At 34.9% G+C, this 25,208-nt stretch overlaps 2 protein-coding genes and 1 pseudogene across 3 annotated transcripts; 2 read left to right on the forward strand and 1 right to left on the reverse strand.

The window, feature by feature from the left end:
* Positions 1-4,956: 4,956 nt before the first annotated feature.
* Positions 4,957-8,248, forward strand: LOC107950273 (putative pentatricopeptide repeat-containing protein At5g59900). 2 transcript variants are annotated; one of them, XM_041090319.1, is made up of 2 exons: positions 4,959-5,327; positions 5,458-8,248. In XM_041090319.1, the coding sequence occupies exon 2, from the start codon at positions 5,602-5,604 to the stop codon at positions 7,813-7,815; it is 2,214 nt and encodes a 737-aa protein (XP_040946253.1). In that variant the 5' UTR covers positions 4,959-5,327; positions 5,458-5,601; the 3' UTR covers positions 7,816-8,248. The 2 variants fall into 2 exon arrangements, with proteins under 2 accessions (XP_016740573.2, XP_040946253.1); XM_016885084.2 differs by having other exon boundaries at positions 4,957-8,248.
* Positions 8,249-9,711: 1,463 nt separating this feature from the next.
* Positions 9,712-12,195, reverse strand: LOC107950274 (actin-depolymerizing factor 2). The gene is made up of 3 exons (XM_016885085.2): positions 11,970-12,195; positions 10,254-10,519; positions 9,712-10,151 (listed from the first exon to the last, which is right to left on the reverse strand). The coding sequence occupies exons 1-3, from the start codon at positions 11,970-11,972 to the stop codon at positions 10,001-10,003; spliced, it is 420 nt and encodes a 139-aa protein (XP_016740574.1). The 5' UTR covers positions 11,973-12,195; the 3' UTR covers positions 9,712-10,000.
* Positions 12,196-23,965: 11,770 nt separating this feature from the next.
* LOC107950875 (chitinase 2-like) lies at positions 23,966-24,883 on the forward strand (annotated as a pseudogene).
* The last annotated feature ends 325 nt before the right edge of the window (positions 24,884-25,208 follow it).

Raw genomic sequence — 25,208 nt, forward strand, 5'->3', positions numbered from 1 at the left:
TAAAATCGCTTAGCAAAATTTGTTTAACATAATTTCAAGCTTTATATTCTACCATAAAACACACATTTCACCTATGGGTATTTTTCCAAATATAAATCCTAGATTAAATTATTGCTAGAATAAGCTAAATCAAGTTACCGAGACTCCAAAAACGTAAAGAACATTAAAAACGGGGCTTGGAATCACTTACTATGGAGCTTGGAAGCTTGAAAACCCTAGAAATGGCTTTCCCCCTTGTGAAATTCGGCCAGGGCTTGAAGATGATGATTTTTGGCCTATTTTGTCTTTTTAATACATTTTAATTACCAAATTACCAAAATACCCCTAACTTAAAAATTTCCTATTTCACTTATCTCATGTCCATTTTTGTCCACAATGTAACCAATGGTCTAATTACCATTCAAGGACCTACAATTTAAAATTTCATAACAATTGGACACTTCTAACATGTAGAACTTAACTTTTGCACTTTTTACAATTTAGTCCTTTTGGCTAAATTGAGTGCCCAAACGTCGAAATTTTTGAACGAAATTTTCCCAAAATATTTCAATGAAATTTTAGACCATAAAAATATAATAAAAAATAAAATTTTCCTCGTCGAATTTGTGGTCCCGAAACCAATGTTCCGACTAGGCCCAAAATTGGGCTGTTACAAATTCTGACATGAGAACATGTGAAATCAAAATGAAACTATTATCTGTATATGCATGAAATACTTGGAAACTTGATATCAGATAAGCTCATCCTTGTTCTTGTTATTCATATGAAATACATGACTAACATGTTTGTTGAGGTTATATGTGTTAGGCTAATTGCCAAATTGCTTTGGATGTATTATGCATATTTATTGTATGAGTAAATGAATGGTAAGATAATTCCCCGTTATACGAACTTACTAAGCATTAAGTGCTTACTCAGTTGTATTTCCTCTGTTTTATAGTACTCAGAAGCTCGTTGGTTTGGAAGCTTGGCGAAGATCACTCACACTTTCCACCGGCCCATTTCGGTACAATTATGAAATTGATTTTGGTTATAATGGCATGTATAGGTTAACTTGGCCATTGTTGGCATTTTAAATATTTTGGTTGTAACTAACCATTGGTATGACTTGTGTTTGGTATATTTTGAAATGTGTATATATATATGGCCTTAACATGATTGATGTGTGAAATTGAAATGGATTAATGATGGTAAGCATATGAATGAATGGATGGAGATAGCATAATTGATAAAGTAAGCATAAATGTAAAATTAATCAATTAGGTAAGATTGAGTATAAGAATACATGTGATGAAATATCATGCATAAGATTTGGTTTTGGCTTGGTTTAAATGTCTTGAATTGGTAGGTGAATGTCTTTAAGTGTTTATGTAGGTGGAATGTGAAATTGGGTGAGGAATATGGCTTGGAAATAGCCTTATTTTGTCCACACGGGCAGAGACACGGGCGTGTGTCTCAGCCGTGTATGACACATGGCCTAGCACATGGGCGTGTGTTCTGGCCGCGTGTCCCCTGCATCTTAAAATTTCAAAATAAAATGCTCAGAATTGATCACACGGCCTGACATACGGGCGTGTGGCTTGGCCGTGTGACCCCTACACTTAAAAATATTGCAAGTCAGAGAGTTACACGGGTTGAGGACACAACTGTGTGCCCTACTTCAATTACCACACGGCCTAAGACATGGGTGTGTCACTTGGCCATGTGAACCACACGGGCGTGTGACCCCTGCACCTTGCAAAATTTTGAAATTTCGCGAAAAATTCTTTGAGTTTCCGATTTAGTCCCGATTTGTTTCTAATGTATGTTTTGGGCATCGAGAGCTCTCATAAGAGACTTTATGAATAATATCTGACATGAATGTTAAATAATAATATGAAATGTTTGTATTTAATAGAGGTGTTCATGGGTCGAGCAGCCTGGCCTGGCCCGACGGCTCGCTCGAAATATGGGAGGGTTCGGGTAAAAATATATGCCCGAAATATGGGTTTGGGCAAAAAATGAGGCCCGTTTAGAAAACGGGCCGAGCCTCGGGCACCACTTTTTTGGCCCGAGCCCGGCCCGGCCTGAATATAATAAATAGATTTTTTAATTTTTTAATTTTAAAATATTTTTAAAATACTTTTTTATTTTTTTATTTTTAAAATAAATTTTTGGTGTTTATTAAAAAAATGAGTCGGACCGGGCTCGGACTTAGGAATTTTTTCTCGGGCCGGGCCTAGACAAAATTTCAGGCCCATATTTTCGGCCAGGCCCGGGCCTAAGACACGGGCCAAAAAAATTTTCTGGTCCTGGCCTGGCCCGGCCCATAAACACCTCTAGTATTTAATTTGTTTATTTTGGTAATACTCCATAACCTTGTTCCAGCGACAGATACGGGTTCGAGGTGTTATAGAGAATCTTGGACAGTCATTGGTTCACACACAGTTTTTTTTTTTAAATTTTCCTCTTGGTTGCATATATAAATGAGGGGTTTTGCTCTCCCCTATTTCATCAACTCTCTCGGCCACTGTCCCTTACAAAATAAAAAATTCTCTTCTAAATTGCTTTTTTAAGTTTTGAAATTTTTGGAGGGAAAGATTTATTTTTGTTTATGTTTGAGGGAGACTATGTGATAGTTTTAAGGTATGTTTGAGTTCAAGGTAAAGCGATGACATTCGGAGACCCATACATTTTATCTATTGTGTGGGGATAGAACCATCACCTTTGAAGTCCATTGCATTGCAACTTGATCTCTCAGTTCGCTATGGTTATACAATCACAGGTTGAAGTATAACTAAGGCTCCTAATTGACAGTGGTTATGCGATCACGGGTTGAAGTATAACTCAACCCCCCGAGTTGTCGGTCGTTATGCGATCACGAGTTCAAGTTTCATGATACCGGAAGAGGATGATTTATAAACCCTATATATAAGTTTGAGATCATAATCAAAGGGAAAAATTAAGGGACTTTTCAATATATCAACTTATTCTTTTTCTCCATCTCCACCAAATGTAGTGTCCTTAATCTTCCTATTATCGAAACCTGTGATAAAGTTGGGAGTAAAAAACTTTCAGGGGAAGGAGTGGCTTTGACGTTGGAGAAAAGAAAAAATGCAACTTGAGACAATAGCGGTTGTTGTGATTAAAAAACTCATTAATAACTACAATAGTTGCTATCCCAACTCGAGTTTTAGCTTTTTCTTCATCGTCTCTGTCACAAGTTTCGGACAATGATGTTAATGATACTACTTTGGTAGAGGTAGAGAAAAAAAAGTTGATTATACTAGAAAGCCCATTTGCTTTTTCCTATGATTATGATCTTAAACATATGTAACATCCTTTTCCGAAATCACGAAACTTGAACCCATGATCGCATAACCATTGCCAATTGGGGTCTCGAGTTATACTCCAACCCGTGACTACATAACCACCATCAATTGGGAGCCTTAGTTATTTTTGAACCCATGACCATATAACAATTGTGAACTAGGGACCTGAGTTACAATGCAATGGACTTTTAAGGTGATGATTCCATTCCCACACGACAGACGAAATATGTGGGTCTCTAAGTGCCATTACATCACCGTTAACTCATTCATACCTTAAAACTATCACAATGTCTACCTCAAATACAAACACAAACAAATCCTTCTCACCAAATTTCCAACACACACACACACAAAATAATTTTTTACAAATAGAAAATGCGTCCTGCAGGAAGCGTTTTCTATTTCTCTCTCTAAAATTGACCTATTTCCCTAAATATGAGAAAAACGACCTAAACCCTTAATTATTTTTTAAAATCAGCTTTTTCTTCTAATTTACTCTATTAAAAAGATGAGTAAATACCCTTATAAAAAATAAGAAAAAAAATTCCTCCCCTTTACTAAAGGTAAATCATGAAAATGATTAAAAATTATCAATTAAATTAATTAAGTTCTCACTAAAATACTAAACATGCGTACTTTTACCAAACTTTAGCATTGCTACACAAGTTTTAAAAGCCAAGTGAAAAGAAACGAGACACTTTTAAATAGAAGGATCTTAGATCTAGCTATTCTAATTTTCTATACATTTGATCTTATAATCTTGATTTGTATTTCTATGTAGGTGGATCATCATGATTATGTTGGAAATATTATTAGTTTAATCCAAAATTCCAAATTCTTTTTAGGCCCGAGTTTAAGTGGGTTAGACTTACTAGGTCATCACTTTAATGGGTTAAATATTATTTTCTTTGTATTTTTAAATTTTAATATATTTACTTAGAATATAATATTGTAAGTAATTTTTTTAAATTTGAATATATATCATTTTAATATTTAAAGTTTAGAATTAAAAATCAATAAGTGTTGAATGTGATGGTAAGACACATTGTATTTATAAGTGGAGATGTTGATTCGATCGTTGAATTTAATATTGTTGAGAGAGACAACCCCAAACTCTAAATATGAGTTGTAAAACAAACATGAAAAATACAAAAAAGTTTAGAATTAAAAATAAAAGGGATAAATCAAAACTTAATAAATGAAGTTTTTAATTTCTTTTCCTTCAATCAGTTTTGAAATTGATAACTTTTCTTAATTTAGTTTTTGAACTTGAATTCTGTTAAAAAATTGATCTCTCAGCTAACTTTTGAGATTATGTCGTATCATTACTTAAAATTCTAAAAAATTATATAAAATCTAATAAATACAAAATATAAATATTATAAAGAAATTTTTAAAAAAATTCAAAGATGACGTGACACATTTCAGAGTATCACGATAACAAGGAAATTCAAGTTTATTGATTAAATTGGAAAAATCTATCACTTGAGACTGATGTAGACAAAAAAAAAAGTTATCAAGTTAGAGATTAAATGTTACTTTATCCAAAATAGAGGGACTAAATTTTAAAAGACTGAGGAGTTCTAGGACAATTAGCAGAATTAAACCTTAGACTAAATACCCACTATCTCAAGATCCATATTTTTGTTCATTCCGGGTTGACCCGTAACCATCGCGGCAAACTCCCCCACTGAAAGCCGAATTCTCTCATCAAAGCTCCCATTTTTGCAAGCCTCCTCCAAATCCATGGTGGAAACCCAGAAAGGAAGAAATGAAGCTATATCCATCTCATCGACCTCTCAAAATTCCTATCATTTTCTCAAAACAGAGATTTTGTGCTACACCCAAAGTTTCCCCTCAAGATAATGATGAAAAAGCCAAAGACGCTCAAATAATTTCCGATCTCAGACTCATTGTGCGTGGAAGGCAAAGCTGGAAGGTCGCATTAAACACCGCCATTTTCCTGAAGACCCACCACGTCGAGGAAGTCTTGATCCAAACCTTGGACGACCCGAGGTTAGCTTTACGGTTCTTTAACTTCCTAGGACTTCACAAAGGCTTCCACCACTCGGCCGAGTCGTTTTGCGTGTTGATTCACGCTTTACTCAACGTTAATCTCTTTTGGCCCGCCTCTTCGCTTTTGCAGACGCTTTTGCTTCGTGGGTTGAGTCCGAGTGAGGCCTTTGAAGCTCTTTGGAAGGCTCATGAGAAATGTAAGTTCCATTCGAGTTTGGGTTTTGATTTGTTGATCCAACTCTATGTGCAGAATAGGAGAGCTTTTGATGCTTTAATGGTATTTAGATTAATGAGGAAGTTTGATTGTCGTTTGCTGCCTCAAATTAGGACCCTAAGTGCTCTTTTGAACGACTTAGCGAAAATTAGACAGTTTGGCATTGTTTTGGAAGTGTTTGATGAGATTGTGAAAGCTGGTATTAGGCCTGATATTTTTATATACACGGTGGTGATCCGAAGTTTTTGCGAATCGAAGGATTTTGTTAGAGCTTGTGAAATGATTCATCAAATGGAGTCGAACGTGGCCGAGTTGAATGTGGTGGTGTACAATGTGCTTATCCATGGGCTTTGTAAGAATCATGGGGTGTGGGAGGCAGTTGAGGTTAAGAATGGATTGGTTAAACGGGGATTGAGAGCAGATATTATCACGTATAATACGTTAGTCCTTGGCTTATGCAGAGTGGAACAATTTGATGTTGCCGTAGAGTTGATGGATGAGATGATAAAGTTGGGTTTTGTTCCGAGTGAAGCCGTAGTTACAAGTCTGGTTGAGGGGCTGAGGAGGAAGGGGAAGGTTGAAGATGCTCTTAGTTTGGTAAAGAAAGTAGGGGAAATTGGGTTAGCACCTAATTTGTTTGTTTACAATGCATTGATCAATTCATTATGCAAAAATGGGAAATTTGATGAAGCCGAGTTGCTTTACAATGAAATGGAAAGCAAGGGTTTGCATGCGAATGATGTTACTTTCTCTATTTTGATTGATTCATTTTGTAGAAGAGGTGAAATGGATATTGCACTTAGCTTTCTTAGTAAAATGAGAGAGGCGGGAATAAAAGTGACGGTCTATCCCTATAATTCTTTGATCAGTGGGTATTGCAAGTTAGGGAATTTGTGTTTAGCAGAGTCTTTTTTCAATGAGATGATTAACAACAGATTGCAGCCAACTGTGATTACTTACACATCGTTGTTGAGTGGATATTGCAATGAAGGAAAATTGCATAAGGCGTTTAGGCTATATCATGAGATGACAGGGAAGGCAATTGCTCCGAACACTTATACATATACTGCTCTTATATCCGGTCTTTGTCGAGCAAATATGATGGTGGAGGCAGTTAGATTGTTTGGTCAAATGGTAGAGAGAAACATTATGCCAAATGAGGTGACATATAATGTTCTAATTGAGGGATACTGCAAGGACGGTAACATGGTAAAAGCCTTCGAATTGTTCGGCGAAATGGTGGACAAAGGTCTTGTGCCTGATACGTATACTTATAGATCTTTAATAAGTGGTCTTTGTTCTGTTGGTAGAGTGTCGGAAGCCAAAGAGTTCCTGGATGGTCTTCACAGAGATCACCGTAAGTTGAATGAGATGTGTTATAGTGCACTATTACATGGTTATTGCAAGGAAGGGAAAATAGAGGACGCATTGAGGGCTTGTCGTGAGATGGTTGCACGAGGCATTGATATGGATCTCGTGTGTTATGGCATACTTATTGATGGAACTCTAAAACAGCATGATACAAGAAGGTTACTTGTGCTCCTAAAGGAGATGGACGATCAAGGATTGAGCCCTGACAATGTGATATACACAAGCATGATAGATGCAAACAGTAAAGTGGGAAATCTTAGGGAGGCTTTCGGGCTCTGGGATATTATGATCGGTGAAGGATGCATCCCTAATGTTGTTACATATACTGCTCTGATAAATGGCTTATGTAAGGCTGGTTTCATTGATAAAGCTGAGCTTCTTTGTAAAGAAATGCTGGTTAGTAATTTGCTCCCGAATCAGATAACATATGGATGTTTCATCGATCGGCTCGCCGAGGAAGGGAATATGGACAAAGCTGTAGAGCTTCACAATGCAATTGTTAAAGGAGTTTTAGCTAACACAGTCACGTACAATATACTTATCCGTGGCTTTTGCAAGTTAGGAAGACTTGAGGAGGCTATGGAGCTTTTAGTTGGAATGGCTGACAACGGTATTCTCCCGGATTGTATTACTTATTCAACTATAATATACGAGCACTGTAGAAGAGGTAGTTTACACGAAGCTATTCGGTTGTGGGACTCTATGCTAAATAAGGGTATAATGCCAGATACATTGGCATATAATTTTTTGATACACGGCTGTTGTGTTGCTGGAGAACTGAACAAGGCATTCGAATTGTGCGATGACATGTTCAGAAGAGGTGTTAAGCCAAGTAAGGTTACACATGATATTCTAGCTCGTGGAAATCATTCGAAGAATTCGTATGAGAATGTCGATCAGTAATCTTCTTGGAAAACGGTTTTAACGATACAAAATTTTAAGGGAAACTGAACAGGGACCTGTTGTTATGGGGGTTGCCTTAATGGAAAGTATGGTTTACACTTGGTTATCTTCGAAACTGAAGGCGGTTGGACGAAGTTTAGGCAAAGATTCGGTCCGATATAGCTGGAAAAGATTAAGATTACTAGTCTTCTTGTATAGGGTACCTTGTGAACTGAGAAGATTGTGGCATATGGCTGATGGATGGCAAAGGGTTCACCTAAAGCCTTACCATTCGTTCAATGATAATAAAATCTTTACCATTTAATTTGATCATTTGTAAATTGAAGTAGGTTAGAATATGTAGTTAGTCCTTGTACTTCTACAAAATTTGAATTTTAGTCTCTGAACTTTAAAAGTTAAAAAAATTTAATCGTTTTACTTTTTCAGTTTGAAATCCTAGTCCAATCATTATTGATGTTAGTAGTCTCTGGCAAATTTTGTTAACATGTTTATTTCACGATAATCATGTTAAATAGATAAATTTTGATAAAAATATACAAACAAAGTTGATGATTGGGTTGAGATTGTTAGATTAGAAAAGTAGGATTTATTTTTAACTTTTGAAGTATAGACTAAAGCTCAAATTTTATCAAAATACAAGGACTAGTAGCATATTTAACCATTGAAGTAACAAGCACGACAAGGATCTCACTTCCCCTTTTTGTTAGTACTTTGGGGCATTTAATGTGAAAATGAGCTTTTATCAAGCAGGTTAAAACTTCATGTAGATCATAAAAGTTGTAGATTTTAATTTGATCAATTTGTTCTGGTACTTTTTGAATTTGTTAATTTTAGTGCCTATATTTTTTGAAAGTTCTAAATTTAAGTCTTAACCCAAATAGTAATAATTAAATCCGTTTAATTAAATTCAAATTCTAATCTTGTACTACTCGTACGGTTGTAGATTTATCTATATTCTTTAATTGGATCATTCTAATTTCCTTTACTTTTTAAAATTTGAAATTTTAGTCTTAACACAAATGTATGTTGTTAAACCATTAATTGAATTTTTAATTGAGTAATATGCATAAATAACAAGTTGGTATTTCATTGTACATATGATAATATGTTTGCTGCATTAGATTTTAGAAATAGCAAAATTTAATGAATTTTACAATTATTGTTTGATGAGGAATTTTTAAATTTGAAAAATATAAAAATTAAAAATAACTAAATTATAGTATAAAGAATAAATCCGTAATTCTTACAAATTACAAAAACTAATAATCAAAGCTACGGATTCTACCATATCATAAAATTGAAATTACCCTAATTTGGAGAAAGCTAGGGAAAGGAAAACTAAGAAAAAAAATTAAGACGTAAGATACCTTTTTACCCTCTCTATCTTTTTAAAATAATTTTATAAAAACGTCATCAGTGTAAAATTTCATTATAATTAATGATTTCTTTTCCTTTCTACTATTTAGTCAAACAAAAATAGTTAAAATTAATTCACTTTCCTTTCTTTTACTAATTTTAAATATCCAAACAATATAATATATAATCAAGATTAAGATTAATTCAAATTCTAAATTTCTTTCATTAAATTGAAAAATATGACTTGTAAATTTGAAATTTAATTCATATAATTTCATTCTTAGACATTTAGTCATACATTTTCAAATTTTAAAATTCCAGTTCAAGTATTAACCTTGTTAACAACTAAATTAAAATTTTAAAAAATAAAATAAAATTCCTAAAAATAAAAATACAAAAATTGTGAAGAGTATTTTTAGTTTTATCAATTTTTAGGATTGATTAGGCTGAGTTTTTGAGATCGTGTTAAAATAGATAGGTCTAATATCACATCGGGCTTGCGCAATATTCACAAGTATGAGTAACCAACCTGACATGCAATGGAAAAAACCCCTCAAAAAAGAGTGCTTCATATACCATTGAAGAAGATGAGACTTTTGTTTATCGACTCAACTGTAAGACACTCCGTCAGATAACTTTGAGACATGCATAACAGAATCATAAGATTCAAATGGAAATTGCTAAACTTGTTCTAGACAAAGACTTGGATATAACATCTAAACAACAAACCAAAATCATACCACCCCGCCAAACTATTAACATTTCACTTGAAACAAAAGCAGAAAGCATTTTACCATCTCCATTATTCCTGCCATTTGGAGATGCCAATTTAGTTGGCACGGCTTCGAATAACATCAAGTCCCATCTCAGTCGGGTCAGTTGCCTGCAGCTCTACTTGAATACCGTCCAACTCTCTCTTGAACCTGTCCTTTGAGCTTGCATAAATCATCTTGCTTCTCACCCTTGAGGTGTCAGGAGACCTTCAAATAAACAATAAAGAACATAAACAGCAATGACTAGAATGTACAATGCTTGAGAATAATAGGCAAAAGCACTAATAGTTTTAAGCATATAACACATACCATGCAATGAAGAAAATCCTGCTTTTTTGGCAATTCTCAGCAGTCACAAAGTCAAAATCATAGACAGCATACCGACATTCGTCAGCAGGGAGGCTTGAAGTGAAATCATCATAGCTTTGACTTGGCTCACCAAGCTTTTCCACAACAACCTGCTTCTGTTTCTCCTCAATCTTGAATACTATGTAGCGGTATGTTCTTTTGGCCTTTAACTCAAGGAACTTCAGTTTGCAGTCATCATGCACAGCCATTCCAGACGCTGCATTAGCCTGTAATGGAAAGGTTCAAGGAATACATAAGATTCCATACAACAATGACCCAATTTTTTATTTTTATTTTTTTGAGGGCACAAATACAAGAACATAACAATTACATATACGAATAATATAAATCCAAATAACTGTAATTAGAATCAATAACTGTACAATGGATTGATAACCGGAATATCTCTAAACATAGACCAAAATAAATCTAGACAAGGCCCACACATGATAGGATTTAAACCAGATATATATAAAGAGAGCACAAACAGTGTTTACAAAGGTTGGACTCGAGATCACTCTCATTGGCTAGAATTCCCAAGAAATGAGATCATAATTAGGCTAATTAAAAAAAAATCATATGTTCTTGAGTTCTCTCTCCCATTTAGAAAAAAGAACATAAAGACGGATCAATGACTCAAAACAACCGGGTCAACCAAATTGATCCAATCCCACTTTTTTTTCACTGTTTTGACAATGAACCATAAATTTTGAAACAACATTCTTAAAAATTTAACAGGTGTAAATGCAATATCCCAATCTTAGAGTATTAACCAACTGGGGCCACTCTAAGAGATGAATCCGATTACTTTCTTTGTGATAAAGTCAAGCAGCAACAACACCAATAATAATAAAAGTAGTTGAGATGGCATGTCACAGGTCATCAATAGGAAATCGCTTCACCAGTGATGCACATCCGCTTGTGGGGATAAAAAAGAATGAATTAAACAATATTTTTAAATTTAAAAAACGTCATCTATCAGCGATGGACACTAGAAAAATGATCAAAATGAATCCATTAGAAAACAAAAGCTAAAAAAGATAATGGATTAGAAAGAAAAAGAAAATCATTACAATTCGATAAACAGTTCGTTAAGCATTGTAAATCATAACGTTTATTAATATCTCAATTCAAACACAAAATTTCAAAGGAATCCGAATGGTAGATCCATGAAGATTAAGTTAAGCATTTTTTTATCTATAATAATTTCTCAAAATCTATATAGTGTATTGATCCGTTAAACATATTTAAGTTATAACGCTTATTAATATATGAGTTCAAAACCAAATTTTCAAAGGAACCGTAATAGTAGATCCATGAAGATTAAGTTAAGCATTGTTTTTATCTATAATAAGTTCTCGTTCAAGTTTAACAATCCAAAACGTCAATACAGCATCGAGCAGAAGATCGAACAATAATCGAAGCATGAAAACATTCATAACTATCATCATTAAACCAAAAAGCAAATCCAGCAACAACCAAAAAAAAAAAAATTCAGACTATGCCAATCAGCAGAAACACAGAGTTCTACGTTCAATGTAAATAATAAATCAGATCTAAAAAATTTAAGTGTTCTACTCAAGTCAAAGAAAGACAGATCGAAGACAAAGACTTGAACTGAAAATGGAAAAGAAAATAGCAGAAAAAAAATTTAAAAAATGAAAAGAAAAAACTCACCATGGCTTCTTCTCTAGGTAGAGCTTACAGAGAGAAAATCTAGGGCAACAAAAATATCCAAAATTAAAAATGAGAGAGGGAATTATTGGGCTTTCTCAAAGAGACTGTGAGCGATAATAAATTTCTAGTTCTTTTTTGAATTTTTTTCCTTTCTTTTTTGTGCTGAAGTGAAATATTTTAGTGGTTTTAATTATTTATTTATATATTCTTTTTGGGGTTCCACTCCGCTCCATATCATGATGGAGATCGTGCGAGACAACGAAGACAGAAAAAGTATCTTGTCCAATGATAAAACGACACGTGCATTAAGTTAAAATGTTTGATTTGCCCCCAATACAAGGTTCTTTTCGCGGTCGGCTACTCGGTTTTTTCGACACGGAAAGAACTTGGATTTCCCACATAGACATAATAAGATGAGCCCAATACAAATATATCTCGGAAAGCAAGCCCAACGTACCCTTAAAAAGGGTTGGCATATATGAATTATAACTATGACTTTAATTGAAAAAGTAAAAAAATAAAAATAATGTGCCAGTTTATTATAGGTAAAAATGACATTACTGCTCAAAATGATGGTTCATGGCTATGAATGCCATGCTTCTTCTTGCACTATCAAAATCCTTTAGTTAAACCAAATCTAAACAGGGTGGATGTAAAATTCTGTTCTCTTATGAACAGCAAATATCAACTAATCAAATGTTATACATTGTAGGATTATTATTTTTAATAATTTTATTATAAATTCTGATTATATTTGTTTTTTTATACAATATTTAGAATAATCCACGACACTCCTCAATCCATAAATAATAGGATAATACCTTAAATCTTCAGCGCACTCGAACTTACATTCACCTACTTTGACAATAATGCTCATGTCAATCCAATATATTGATATTGTATAGTAACCTTCATTGAGTTTCTATTTTGTAACCATCCTTTACATCTTTATAACTGAAAAAGGCTTGGAGCATTTCAAGTTGGTTTTTAGCCGTGAGTTTCCCGCGAGGTTCTTATAACTGAAGAAGGTAATAGTGCCAGGTCTTTTTTTGGCTGAGTAGAGAGGTTTACTTTGTTTCTTGGTGGTGATAATCTTTCTTGGTTCAATCTTTGAAAGATCAGTCTTAACGGTTCCAGAAGTAGGTTCTGGTCATGGTGGAAATTCTTGCAACATGGCCTTGGTCTCATTGTAAGCTATCAATTCGACAACCTCCAACCCGACCAGCATCTGTCTTCTATCCTTCCGCTATGATGAATGTGCTTTGCAAGCAATGTGACAAATACCTTGGCGAGAGATTAGTAAGTTTTTTTGCACTAACTATACCTTTCATTTGGTTAAAATTTGTTATTACTCCCTCTATTATATGTGAGTTGTAAATTTAATCTTTGTAATTTAATTTGGTAATTTTTAATTCTTATTCTTTTTTAAAATTGAAATTTAAATCTTGATCAAATTGTAGCTATTGAAATCATTAAGTTTTGTTACTTTTTAAAAGAAAAATACTAAAAACATATTATTATACGTGTAATGTCATTATAGTTTGATAAAATGGATTTAACTATTGCCGTTTATGTCAAGACTAAAATTTCAAAATTTGAAAAGTATAAGGACTAAAAATGATCTAATTGAAAAATATAGATCAAATCTACAACTTTATGGCTAGTACAAGACTAATAACGAAATTAAGTACTACCCATTTGGGTTAAAACTAAAATTTTAAAAATAAAATGTATATATATATATAGACTAAAATTGACCAATTCAAAAAGTATATGGATTAATCTCAACCAAGTAAGATAAAATCAACAAAATACAAAGATTAACAACAAAAATTAATCATTCTAACTTTTTCTATTAAGACATTTGGTTCCCGTCCTATGTAAATGGAATCATATTTTATAATTATTGATTTTGTTTATATATTATTTGTGGTTGCATATATTTAACATAAAATTGTCTTTCATTTACTATTTTCAGGTTACGGGCGTTACGGCTGGAGTTGGATTGCCCCGGCTGCCTATAGGGTCGAGCACAGAACAAAAGTTTATGTTGAATCCGTAAGTTTTTTCTTGTTTAATTATTATTTTAATCTCTCTATCGATTTAGTCTTTTTACATTAATTTTATATAATTTAGTCACTACTTAAAATTGAATTTTCTTGTTATAGAAATGGATTTTTCTTGAAATAATTTTAAGTATTCATTTGACATAAAATTTATTATATAAGTTGAATATGAAAATGGTGGCTTTGCAGGGGGGAGTTGCTGTATTGGAACGGAAGCCGGTTGACTTATGCTGACACACTCAGTCCAGTCTGTAACAACGAATAGTGAATTCTAAGCAAAGTAGGAATGCAATTTCTACAAGGAAAAGCAAGTGTTGCTGGTTTTTTTTTTCTTTTCATTTTAGCTTCTGTTTTTGGTTTAAGGGCCGAATGGTCATCAACATACTGTAAATGTGAGGTTGGCTTCGTTAGTTTTTGAATGAGATTGTGCAGTTAAAATAAGGATTTTACAGCCAGGCAACATTTTGTGCAGGGAAACTGTTCAAGTATCTTTGATGCGCTTTAGAACATATATAGTTTTACATTTGTTTAATATATAAAACTTAATATCTATGTAGGAATTTTATTGTGACTTTTGGTGTGAGGAATATGTACCTAGACTGATTAAATGCCACTATGAAAAAACCCTGCATGCATTTGATGTAGTTAACATTGGTCATGGTCTTTGATATATATGCCTATAAACTCAAGTACCGTCGAATTTCACTTGAGTCCAGCTCTGTGGAGTTCGAATTCTGGTATTTATAAACTGTTCCCATACTGGAGCTGCAGCCTCCTTTGTACTATAAAAGAAAGTTTAACGTATATTAATGAAGCTCTATATATGATATAAACAACGGTGGAGAAAAAGACTATCAACTACGTTTTAAAGCCATAAAGCTGCAAAGTCATAAGTTTTTAATCCAAAATTAATCCAATCAGCTTGTAATGTACTTATATACCTTTGAATAAGATTTAACATATTTTTGTCTCTCGTTTAGTGTTTTCAACCTATGGTTAGAGCTGGACAGTCCGATGTCCCAATGATGTCGAGAAGGAGAAGAAGATTTATATTGCATATATAAGTTCCTTCATTTTATTACTTCTTTTTGGGTTGAAAAAGTTGGTTTTTGAATAAAAATGGCAGCTTGCAGGATTAGTAGCATACCTGCTGTTGGCTTTGGCAGTTAAAAACAAGGATTTTAAGGCCAAAGCCAACTTTTTTATACATGGAAACTAATCAGGTGAGCATCTTTGATGTGCTATAAAACATTATTTTACATTTGTTTAGTATATAAATTGTTCATTTTTTTCCTTTCTCATAAAATTTAATATCTATGTGTAGAATCCTCTTGTCATATTTCTCAATTTGTGACTGATGCAGATGGGAATCTGGTTGACAATCCAGATTTTTTGCTATATAAACAGCAAGATAAGCTTCTGGCCTCCTGGTTACTTTCTACTGTATGTGATGAGAGTCTACTGTACTTGATAAATGCCAAAACTAGTTATGATGTAGTTATGACCACCGAAAGAAAGTTTACAACTCATTCCAGTATTAAACTTTCAAGTCTGAGACACCTGCTGTATTTTCAAACGAAGGGGCAACTATCTATCAAAGAATATTTATTCAAGATCAAACACATGTGTGATGTTCTGGCTGCAACTGGAACTGGCATTTCTGATCAAGAACAAGTTAGTATTGTTCTTGTTGGACTTGTAAATGAATATGAATCTGTTCGAGTTGCAGCCTCTGCAACTAATGTCTCTCTTGAGTTACTGAGATGTCGAGTGATTGTGAGTCCAGACAAAATGAATTTGTTAGTAATCTTCCTATGAAAGCTAATGTAGCTCAGCAGGAAAAGAGTGATGAATCAGATCAGTCAAAGAGTTCAGACAAAATGAATTTGCAAAGCGATTCGTTTTTAATCCAATTTAATCCGACCAGCTTGTAATGTACTTATATACCTTTGAATAAGATGAACATATTTTTGTCTCTTGTTTAATATATTCAGCCTATGGTTATAGCTGGACAGCCCGATGTCCCTATGATGTCGAGAAGGAGAAGAAGGGTTATATTGCATATATAAGCTCCTTCATTTTATTACTTTTTTTGGGTTGAAAAAGTTGGTTTTTGAATAAAAATGGCAGCTTGCAGGATTAGTAGCATACCTGCTGTTGGCTTTGGCAGTTAAAAACAAGGGTTTTAAGGCCAAAGCCAGCTTTTTTATGCATGGAAACTAATCAGGTGAGCATCTTTGATGTGCTATAAAGCATTATTTTACATTTGTTTAGTATATAAATTGTTCATTTTTTTTTTCTTTCTCATGAAATTTAATATCTATGTATGTATTTTGTTTGTAGCATTTGGTGTTAGTAATATGCTTGATCAAGGCCTAAGCTGAGTAATGCCACTGTAAAAAGCCTGCATTTTATGTTGGGTCAAGGTCGAATTTCACTTCACTCTAGCTTTTTGCAATTGACTATGCTTATGACAATCATCAATCACCTACAAATGGAAAGTTCAACATATTTTTTAGGGTTTTTTTTACACAAATAGTATAGAGAAAAAAAAATACTGAAATAGGATGTCAGAAATTTTTTTTACTAAAATAGGTTACTTTTTCATTGGAGCCTATTAGATAGGCGCCAATGAATAAAATAATAATATTTTTTTGAATAAAATATAATTTTATACTTTTTTAATATATATTTTAAAAAATACGGATCAAAATACGGTCGGGTCGGGTCGGGTGGCGCCTGTCTAGTAGGCGCCAATGAAGGAGCCTCATGGAGAGGCGCCAATGGTGCCCTCTGCCCACCGTTGCAGCCCCTGCATGCTGTTGCATGTGTTGTCCCTTCATGCTTTTTTTTTTTTGCGTATAAGTAATTGCAAATGGTCCCAACGCCACACGGTAGAGAAAAAAAAAGAGAGAAAGGAGAAGAAGAGAAAGAGAAAAAGAAGAAGAGAAGAAGAAGAAAGAAAGAAAAAAGGTAATGTATTTTTTTAATAAATAATTTTGTTTATAATTTAAAAAGTTTATAGATTGTGAATTTTTTAGGATATATTTTAGAAGATATTGTGAATTTTTTGTTATTAATCATTAATTATAAATTATCTATATTTAGTGTTTATAGTTTAGATTAGAATTTTGTATGAATATTTTAACTTTTTTGTATGAATATTATAATTTTTTTATGAATATTATAATGTTGTATGAATATTGTAATTATTTTATAATTAAATTTGTATTTATAGTTTTGGATTAGTAATTTTTTGTATGAATATTGTAATTTTGTATGAACATTATAATTTTTTGTATGAATATTGTAATTTTGTAATTTTGTATGAATATTATATTTTTTTGTATGAATATTGTAATATTATAATTTTGTATGAATATTGCAATTTTTTTGTATGAATATTGTAATATTGTAATTTTGTATGAATATTGTAATGTGGGGATATATTGTAATATTGTAATTTTTTGTATGAATATTGTAATTATTTTATAATTTATTTGTTAGTAATTTAGGATTATGTTATAAATTTTTGTGTTTGTAATTATTTAAAATTTAATTTATTAGTAATTTAGGATTAAGCTATAAGTTGTTGTGTTTAGTTTAGTATTTGGTGAGTTTAACATATAAAGTTTATAAAAAAATTAAAAATCATTTCATTAAAAGTTTAATTATAAAAAAATTAAAAATCATTTCATTAAAAGTTTAATTATAACTGACTTTTTTAATCATATAGTTGTTGTTAACTCATTTAATTTTTATATAATGTAACTTTTATATAATTAAATTTTATTTGATTTTGTATTTATTTAACAGTAATTATTGATTTTTTGAAACAAATTAACTGAATTCATTTTTTTATTGCAGAGTTGCAGGAAATGGGTTCTCTAATTAATAATAATAATCACATATCAAGTACTATTAATGACATGGTAATAAAATTTATTTTTGATATTCATGTTATTTGTTGAATTAAATTATATTGTATTAACTATTTTGCTAATTTAATAATGTTAGGGTCCGTACCGCGCATTGAGGGGCCGTGTTAATAGTGTAGGGTTTCAGCCAAATGAACGCCTAATACCATACTTAGAGTTAGCTGGGTTCGGATCAGCGGCATTGATTCGGACTTTTGATCTGCGATACGACTTGATTTCCGCTTTAGTCGAGCGATGGCGTCCGGAGACCCACACATTTCATTTGCCGTGCGGAGAGTGTACCGTCACTCTAGAGGATGTTGCAGTACAGCTCGGGCTTCCCATAGACGGGAATGCGGTCACGGGCGTAAGTTCAATCTCTAGGCCGGCTACCCTTTGCAATGAATTACTTGGACGCTCGCCAAGTCAGGGGAAATTTACCAGTTTGAGATTTTCATGGCTACATGCCAATTTTGAGCATTTGCCAAGTACTGCTAATGAATGGGAGGTGATGCAGGCTGTTCGAGCTTACATTATGCACCTTATAGGGGGTGTACTCATGCCGGATGCAAACAACAGTAAGGTCCACTTGATGTACTTACCCTTATTATCCAATTTGCATAACACTCGTTCATACAGTTGGGGGTCCGCAGTTTTAGCCATGCTGTATTGCGAACTTTGTCGGACAACAAATCCTTCTGTGGTTGACATAGGCGGATGACTCATACTGCTGCAGTCGTGGGCACTCTACCGGATGCCATTCTTGGCATCCATTAGTCATCAATCATATGTATTTCCACTCGTTAATAGGTGATGAATTTTTACTCATTATAATAATTAGTTGACTTTTTTTATATTATATTATTCTAACAATTTGTTTTCGTAGGTGGAGTACTAATCCGGGTATCGGGAGGTCACCGACGGCTCCGATATATCCTCTAATGATTGAGAATCATGCTGGAGAGGGGGTAAGTTTTTCGAATATAAACTTAATTTTATTATTTTATCTCACTCGACCCGCGTTAATATAACAACGTTATTAACTGTGCAGTTCATTTGGATGCCGTATTCTGCTCCGAAAATTATGGCAGTTATGCCATCATCTGCCCGCGTCCACTCAAACCTACAGTGCATTAGCGCACCCATTATCAATTTTAACGTAGTGGAGTGGTATCATGGCAATCGAGTACTCCGGCAGTTCGGTTGCATACAGTATATCCCGACACTACCAGTACAATTGGGGGAGATCCATGGGATGAGCAAGAAGGGGAGGTATGGAGATAATTGGGAAGAAGTGCACGAAGAATATATTACGATATGGAACAACCGGTTCGGGAAGGTACCTCAGATGGATCGTGATCCGGATTTGCAGCCCTCGTTAGAGTATATACAGTGGTACTGTGAGACAGGGAAACCATTTCTGTTTGGTGGGCGGTCGATTGTAGTCCCTCCTCATACGACACGAATTACGCAATCCCTTCGAGATCTGCATCATACACCGGAGCCAGAACCAGAGCCAGAGCCAGAGCCAGAGCCAGAGCCAGAGCCAGAGCCAGAGCCAGACCTAGAGCCAGACCCAGAACTACATTCTAGGGATAGTTCTTATCATCCAGATTAGGGGGCGATGACTATTTCGTGGCCTCGTATCCACCTCAGTACTCCACTCCTTCCGGCCAATATCCGCCATCGTACTCCTCTCCTCCCGGATCAAGTTCATCGATGGCATTTGAGACATATGATTATTCATCTATGTTTCACACACCCCAACATACTGTCGAGGAGAATGTTGATAATCGTAATCGCCCACAACGTGAGCGTCGAGCTCCACAAAAATATACCCCTATAACCACACCATCAAACCATCAATTTTAGGGGTTTTTGTAATAAACAACCTCATATTTATGTAATGATAGTTCTTATCTAAATAAAATTATAATGGTTTAAAAATGTCTCAATAACTGCAATAAATTGTAGACAATTTTGTGATTCAAACCATATTTATGTAATGAAGTACATATCAATTTCTACCCGATTGAGACGATTGTCCAACATGGTAGTTTCGGATAGGGCATTTACTCCGATTATGACTGGGTAATCTGCATACGCCACACAAATTCCCGTCAGATTTCTCCCTAATGTCCATTTCGTTATGGATTCTGGATGATTGCAGACGACCTTTCAGGTTTCTACGCAACCTTATGTCTGGGACTAGCTCGAAGGTCGTCGGAGGTACCTCCTAAGTAGATAGGTCAGGAAGCACGGGGAACTCATTTTCCCATACACGCAACGTGCGTTCGATGGTGTACACTTCATCGATAAATTGTTCTACATTGAGCCCAACTTTAGCACAAGCTGCCACGACGTGTGCACGTGGAAAATGAAGTGTTTGAAACCTTCTGCAATTGCACCGTCTATTTCGGAGATCAACTCCGTAGGACCTAGGTGGTATACTGGGTCAACAACCGAAGGTCTCTATAACTCGAAACGTTTCATTATGCCGTGAATATACTTCTACTGTCATCGACCTCGCCATTCGACGGTTTACAACCATTGCATCCCTAATGCCTTCGACAAAGACATGTCCCGCCTCCATCTGGTTCACTTGTTGCTGACCCATTCTTGGGATCAAGGTAGCCAACCTGTAGAACGTTGCCAAGAAGACAGATGAAATTGGAAGATGTCGTGTTTTTAATAACATAGCGTTGATCCCCTCCACTAAGTTTGTAGTCATTTGACCATAACGAAAGCCCTCGTCAAAACATTGAGCCCATTGCCACGGCTCCATGGTATCCAGCCATTGCCGGAAAGATGTGTTGGTTTGACCCTCCATGTCACTCTCAAGCCGGGCCATTCTTTGGCGAAAAATGTGTGGCTCTAGCTCATACGCTGCATATGTATTAAAAAAAATTAAGTTACAGTATTGCTCTAAAACATTAAAACTTATATTTAAAAGATAAGGTAATTCTTTACCCATTCTCACAACTTGTCTCTTCCAGTCTGCATTCTTATAATCTCGCTGGAAGTTAGCCGCGATGTGCCGGATGCAGTAAACAAATCTCCATAGTACACCAGAACGCCTAATGGCTGCAATTAATCATTTTCCTCTATCAGAAATGATGCAAATATTATCATTGCTAATCACATACCTCCGCAGGTTGGTAAGAAAGAACTCCCACAATTCCATGTTCTCCTTATCGACGATGGCAAATGCTATCGGAAGTACGTTCCTATTGCCGTCTTGAGCAACCGCAAGAAGTAAGATCTGTGTGTATTTTCCATATAGCCAGGTTCCATCTACTTGTACAAATGGTTTGCAGTAGGGAAATGCGCGCACACATTGACCAAAAGTCTAAAACATCCGATGGAAAATTCTTTTTCTCGATTGTAGTTGGTCATTTGGCCCGTAATAAGATCGTGTTTGTAACTCAATTACAGTCCCCGGCACGTGTTCCCTCATGGCAGCTATCCATCCCTGTAATTCATTGTACGATGTATCGAAATCTCCGTACAATTACTCCATTGCCATTTGTTTAGCTATCCATGCCTTCCAGTATGATACTCGATACTGGAATCGTGCTTGTATTTCAGCAATCAATACCGAAACTTTAATGGTCGGCATGTCTTTCACCATTGGCATGATGCATGTACAGATAGTTTTGGAGTCAAGTTTTCGATGATCTTCTGTCATACGTGTTGAAGTGCATGTGTGGGCCCAACAAATTTTCGTATCTCCCACATCTGCGACTTCTGCATACATGAAGCTCGTATCCGCCAATTGCAGCCTTCTGACGACCTCCAACACTCTCCAATATATAATGTTGGTTTAGACTCGATGACTTTGTAATCTACTGATATATTCATGCTATACCACTTAATCGCAAACATGCATTCTTCCTTACTTTCAAATCTCTGGCCCACGCGTAACTCATCTGGATCAGAATATACGCCCATTCGATAAGCATGTGGTATTTCAGGGTACTCCAGAAACTCAGCTGCTTGTACTGCATCGGGGTCTATCCGAGACATGTGTGCCCCAGGATTATTGTGTATCACAATACGACGAATCTGGTTTCCGATTGAAGACGCATTAACGTTTCCATCCTCATTCACGCCTTCGTCATCAATATCATCCGGGACCTCGTCTACGTCGGGATCACTCTCACTATCCACTTCGTAATCAACAGGATCACTACTATAGTATACATCATCACCAACCACATCAGTCTCGGCTGCAGCATTAAGATCAATATTCATCCCATGTATAGGTGATTGACTATCAACATACGATACCGGAACCACCATACACGGCACTTCAACTCCATCTTCTTCACCTAATGGAGTGGGATCTTCAGTTGCCTCAACACTGGCTAACTCAGCAAATAATTGAATCGGTGCATTTTTGTTACTCTCAGTCCCACAATAAAGAGCGACCATTGTCTCCACGTCTTCATCGTCTACAAGTTCCATTTCGGTAAATTTTATTGGATCTTTTGAAACTGGAAACTTGTAGAAAACTTTTGATATCCTTCTCCCACAACGTCTATAAATTTTTTCACTAATTTTTTCCTTCATATCATCAAACGAGATATTTCTATCAAATCTCATTGCTACTTGTTTGCGACATTCAAATATACATCCCACAGATGTTGTCAAAATTTCTCCATCGAAATAAACACATACAAAAAACTGATTCTCTATTTTCAATACTAGATCTGTAAAAAAGAATTTCAAATTTCTTAAAACAGTTTCAAAATGTAAACAAATTACATAAAAATTTTAATGCAAAATTTTTCATTGAGAAGCTAACAAAATTAATAACATGACAAAATAACTTTCAAATAATAAAATTACTAACAATACACTACATTCTATTTAAAAAGAAAAACCAAAATACCTAATTTTTTTCTTCTTTTCCTTCCTTCTTTTCTTCTGCTTCCTTCCTTCTTATTTCTTTCATTTCTGGAGTAAAATTTATGTTTGTGTTGGGGGTATTTATAGAGAAAAATAACAGCATTGGCGCCTCTCAGAATGGCACCACCATTGGCGCCTCCCAGGTAGGCACCACCATTGGCGCCTCCCAGATAGGCGCCAATACTATGTATTATACGGGTTATATACTAACCCGAAAAAGTATAAAATTATATTTTATTCAAAAAAATTATTATTATTTTGTTCATTGGTGCCTATCTAATAGGCTCCAATGAAAAAGTAACCTATTTTGGTAAATTTTTTTTCTGACATCCTATTTTAGTATTTTTTTTCTATACTATTTGTGTAAAAAACCCTATTTTTTAGAAACCAAGAATTTGGGTTAAAAAAACATATTATTCAAAGGTCAATTGTTGCAGATTCCTCTTACATGCCTTGTCAGGCAAACCACCGTCGACTACAAGACAAAGTAACAGTTTACCTAATATGTATGTGACAATAATATTTGTTGTTTACATTCAGATGCCTTGCTAATTGGGTTCAAGAAGATATCAGCCTCATTAATATTACTGGTATGTTGTGGGAGATCTCCTGGGCCAAAATAATAATAAAAAGTCAACCAATGAATTGAATACAATAATATTTTCTTATACTATCTACAGAAAACTTTTCTTATGGTATCTAAGAGCAGCAAACTGTTGAAATACTACATAAAACATATATTCAAAGGTCAAAATTTGCAGATTTCTCTCCCATGCCTGGTAAGGCAAGTCACTGTTCTTGTCTCAGTTAACTATCATCATACCCCTGCAGCAAGACAAAATAACATAATTATCGTACCCTGCAAGAAGATACCGGCTTCATTTATATTACTGGTATTTTGTGATACAGCTCCAGGGCCAAAATAGTAGCGTATTTGTTGTGATTAAATATCCTAGATTCATAATTACGACAACGACAACGGCAAACAAAGCATTGCTTTATTTTTAATCTCCCTATGCCTTCAAACCTTTGTATTCTGCATTCTAACGCCTATATATTAACGAGAGTAATTCTTCAACTCCAAGCCTACATCACAGCAGTAATGGAGTCGTCTAAGCTTTTCATTGCCCTTTTCGTTTTCCAAGTTTTCTTCCCTTGCCATATGTCAATCCAAGCAGCTCCCGAGAACTCGGACCTTTTCCGAGAATACATAGGAGCTGAATTCAACAACGTTAAATTCACTGATGTTCCCATTGATTCAAACGTTGAATTCCACTTCATTCTTTCATTTGCCATAGACTATGACAGCATCTCAGGTTCTCATTCTCCAACAAATAGGAAGTTTAATGTCTTTTGGGACTCTGATAACCTCAGTCCTTCCCAAGTTTCTTCCATCAAGAGCACCCATTCAAATGTTAAAGTAGCTTTGAGCATAGGAGGGGACAGTGTGGGAGATAGCTATGCTTACTTCGACCCTTCCTCTGTAGATTCTTGGGTTTTTAATGCATTTCTTCACTCAAAAATATCATCCAAGAGTACCACATTGATGGGATTGATATTGACTATGAGCACTTCAATGCTGATCCAGACACCTTCGTTGAGTGCATTGGGAAACTCGTAAAAACCCTCAAGGATAATGGAGTGATCTCATTCGCTTCCATAGCTCCATTTGACGATGATGATGTTCAAAGTCATTACAAGGCCTTGTGGCAAAGCTATGGTGACCTCATAGACTGTCAACTTCCAGTTTTACGCCTATGATCAAGGAACAACGGTCTCTCAGTTCATCAGTTACTTTAACACCCAAAGCTCTAACTATAATGGTGGTAAGGTTTTAGCCAACTTTATAAGCGACGGCAGCGGTGGCTTGACACCGAAAAATGGCTTCTTTACTGCCTGCAGTAGGCTGAAGAGTGAGAACAAACTCCATGGGATATTTGTTTGGTCTGCAGATGACTCTAAGAGAAATGGTTTCCGCTATGAAAAGAAATCACAAGCTCTACTCGCAATCTCCCACTAGTATTTCTCTGTTATCTAACGCACTGAATGTGAGTTAAACATTCACATTAGGGGGTGTATTATATGTGTATTAGCTTTCTGTTGTATAAATATATATGGGATATTAGCCTTCTGTCGGTAACTCGGGCTTAATCCAATTGATTCATGCAATCACCCTAAAATTAAGAGGCGACATCCAGCATGTCTTGAGTTCGAATCCTGGTATTTATAACATCTACCCATACTAGAGCTGCAGCCTTCTTTGTATTAAAAAGGAACGTTTGATGTATATTAATGAAGCTGAATGTGAATGTCAATATTGTGATATACACAACGGTGGAGAAAAA

Source organism: Gossypium hirsutum, chromosome D03 (genome assembly GCF_007990345.1).
Source record: "Gossypium hirsutum isolate 1008001.06 chromosome D03, Gossypium_hirsutum_v2.1, whole genome shotgun sequence".
NCBI lineage: Eukaryota > Viridiplantae > Streptophyta > Magnoliopsida > Malvales > Malvaceae > Gossypium > Gossypium hirsutum.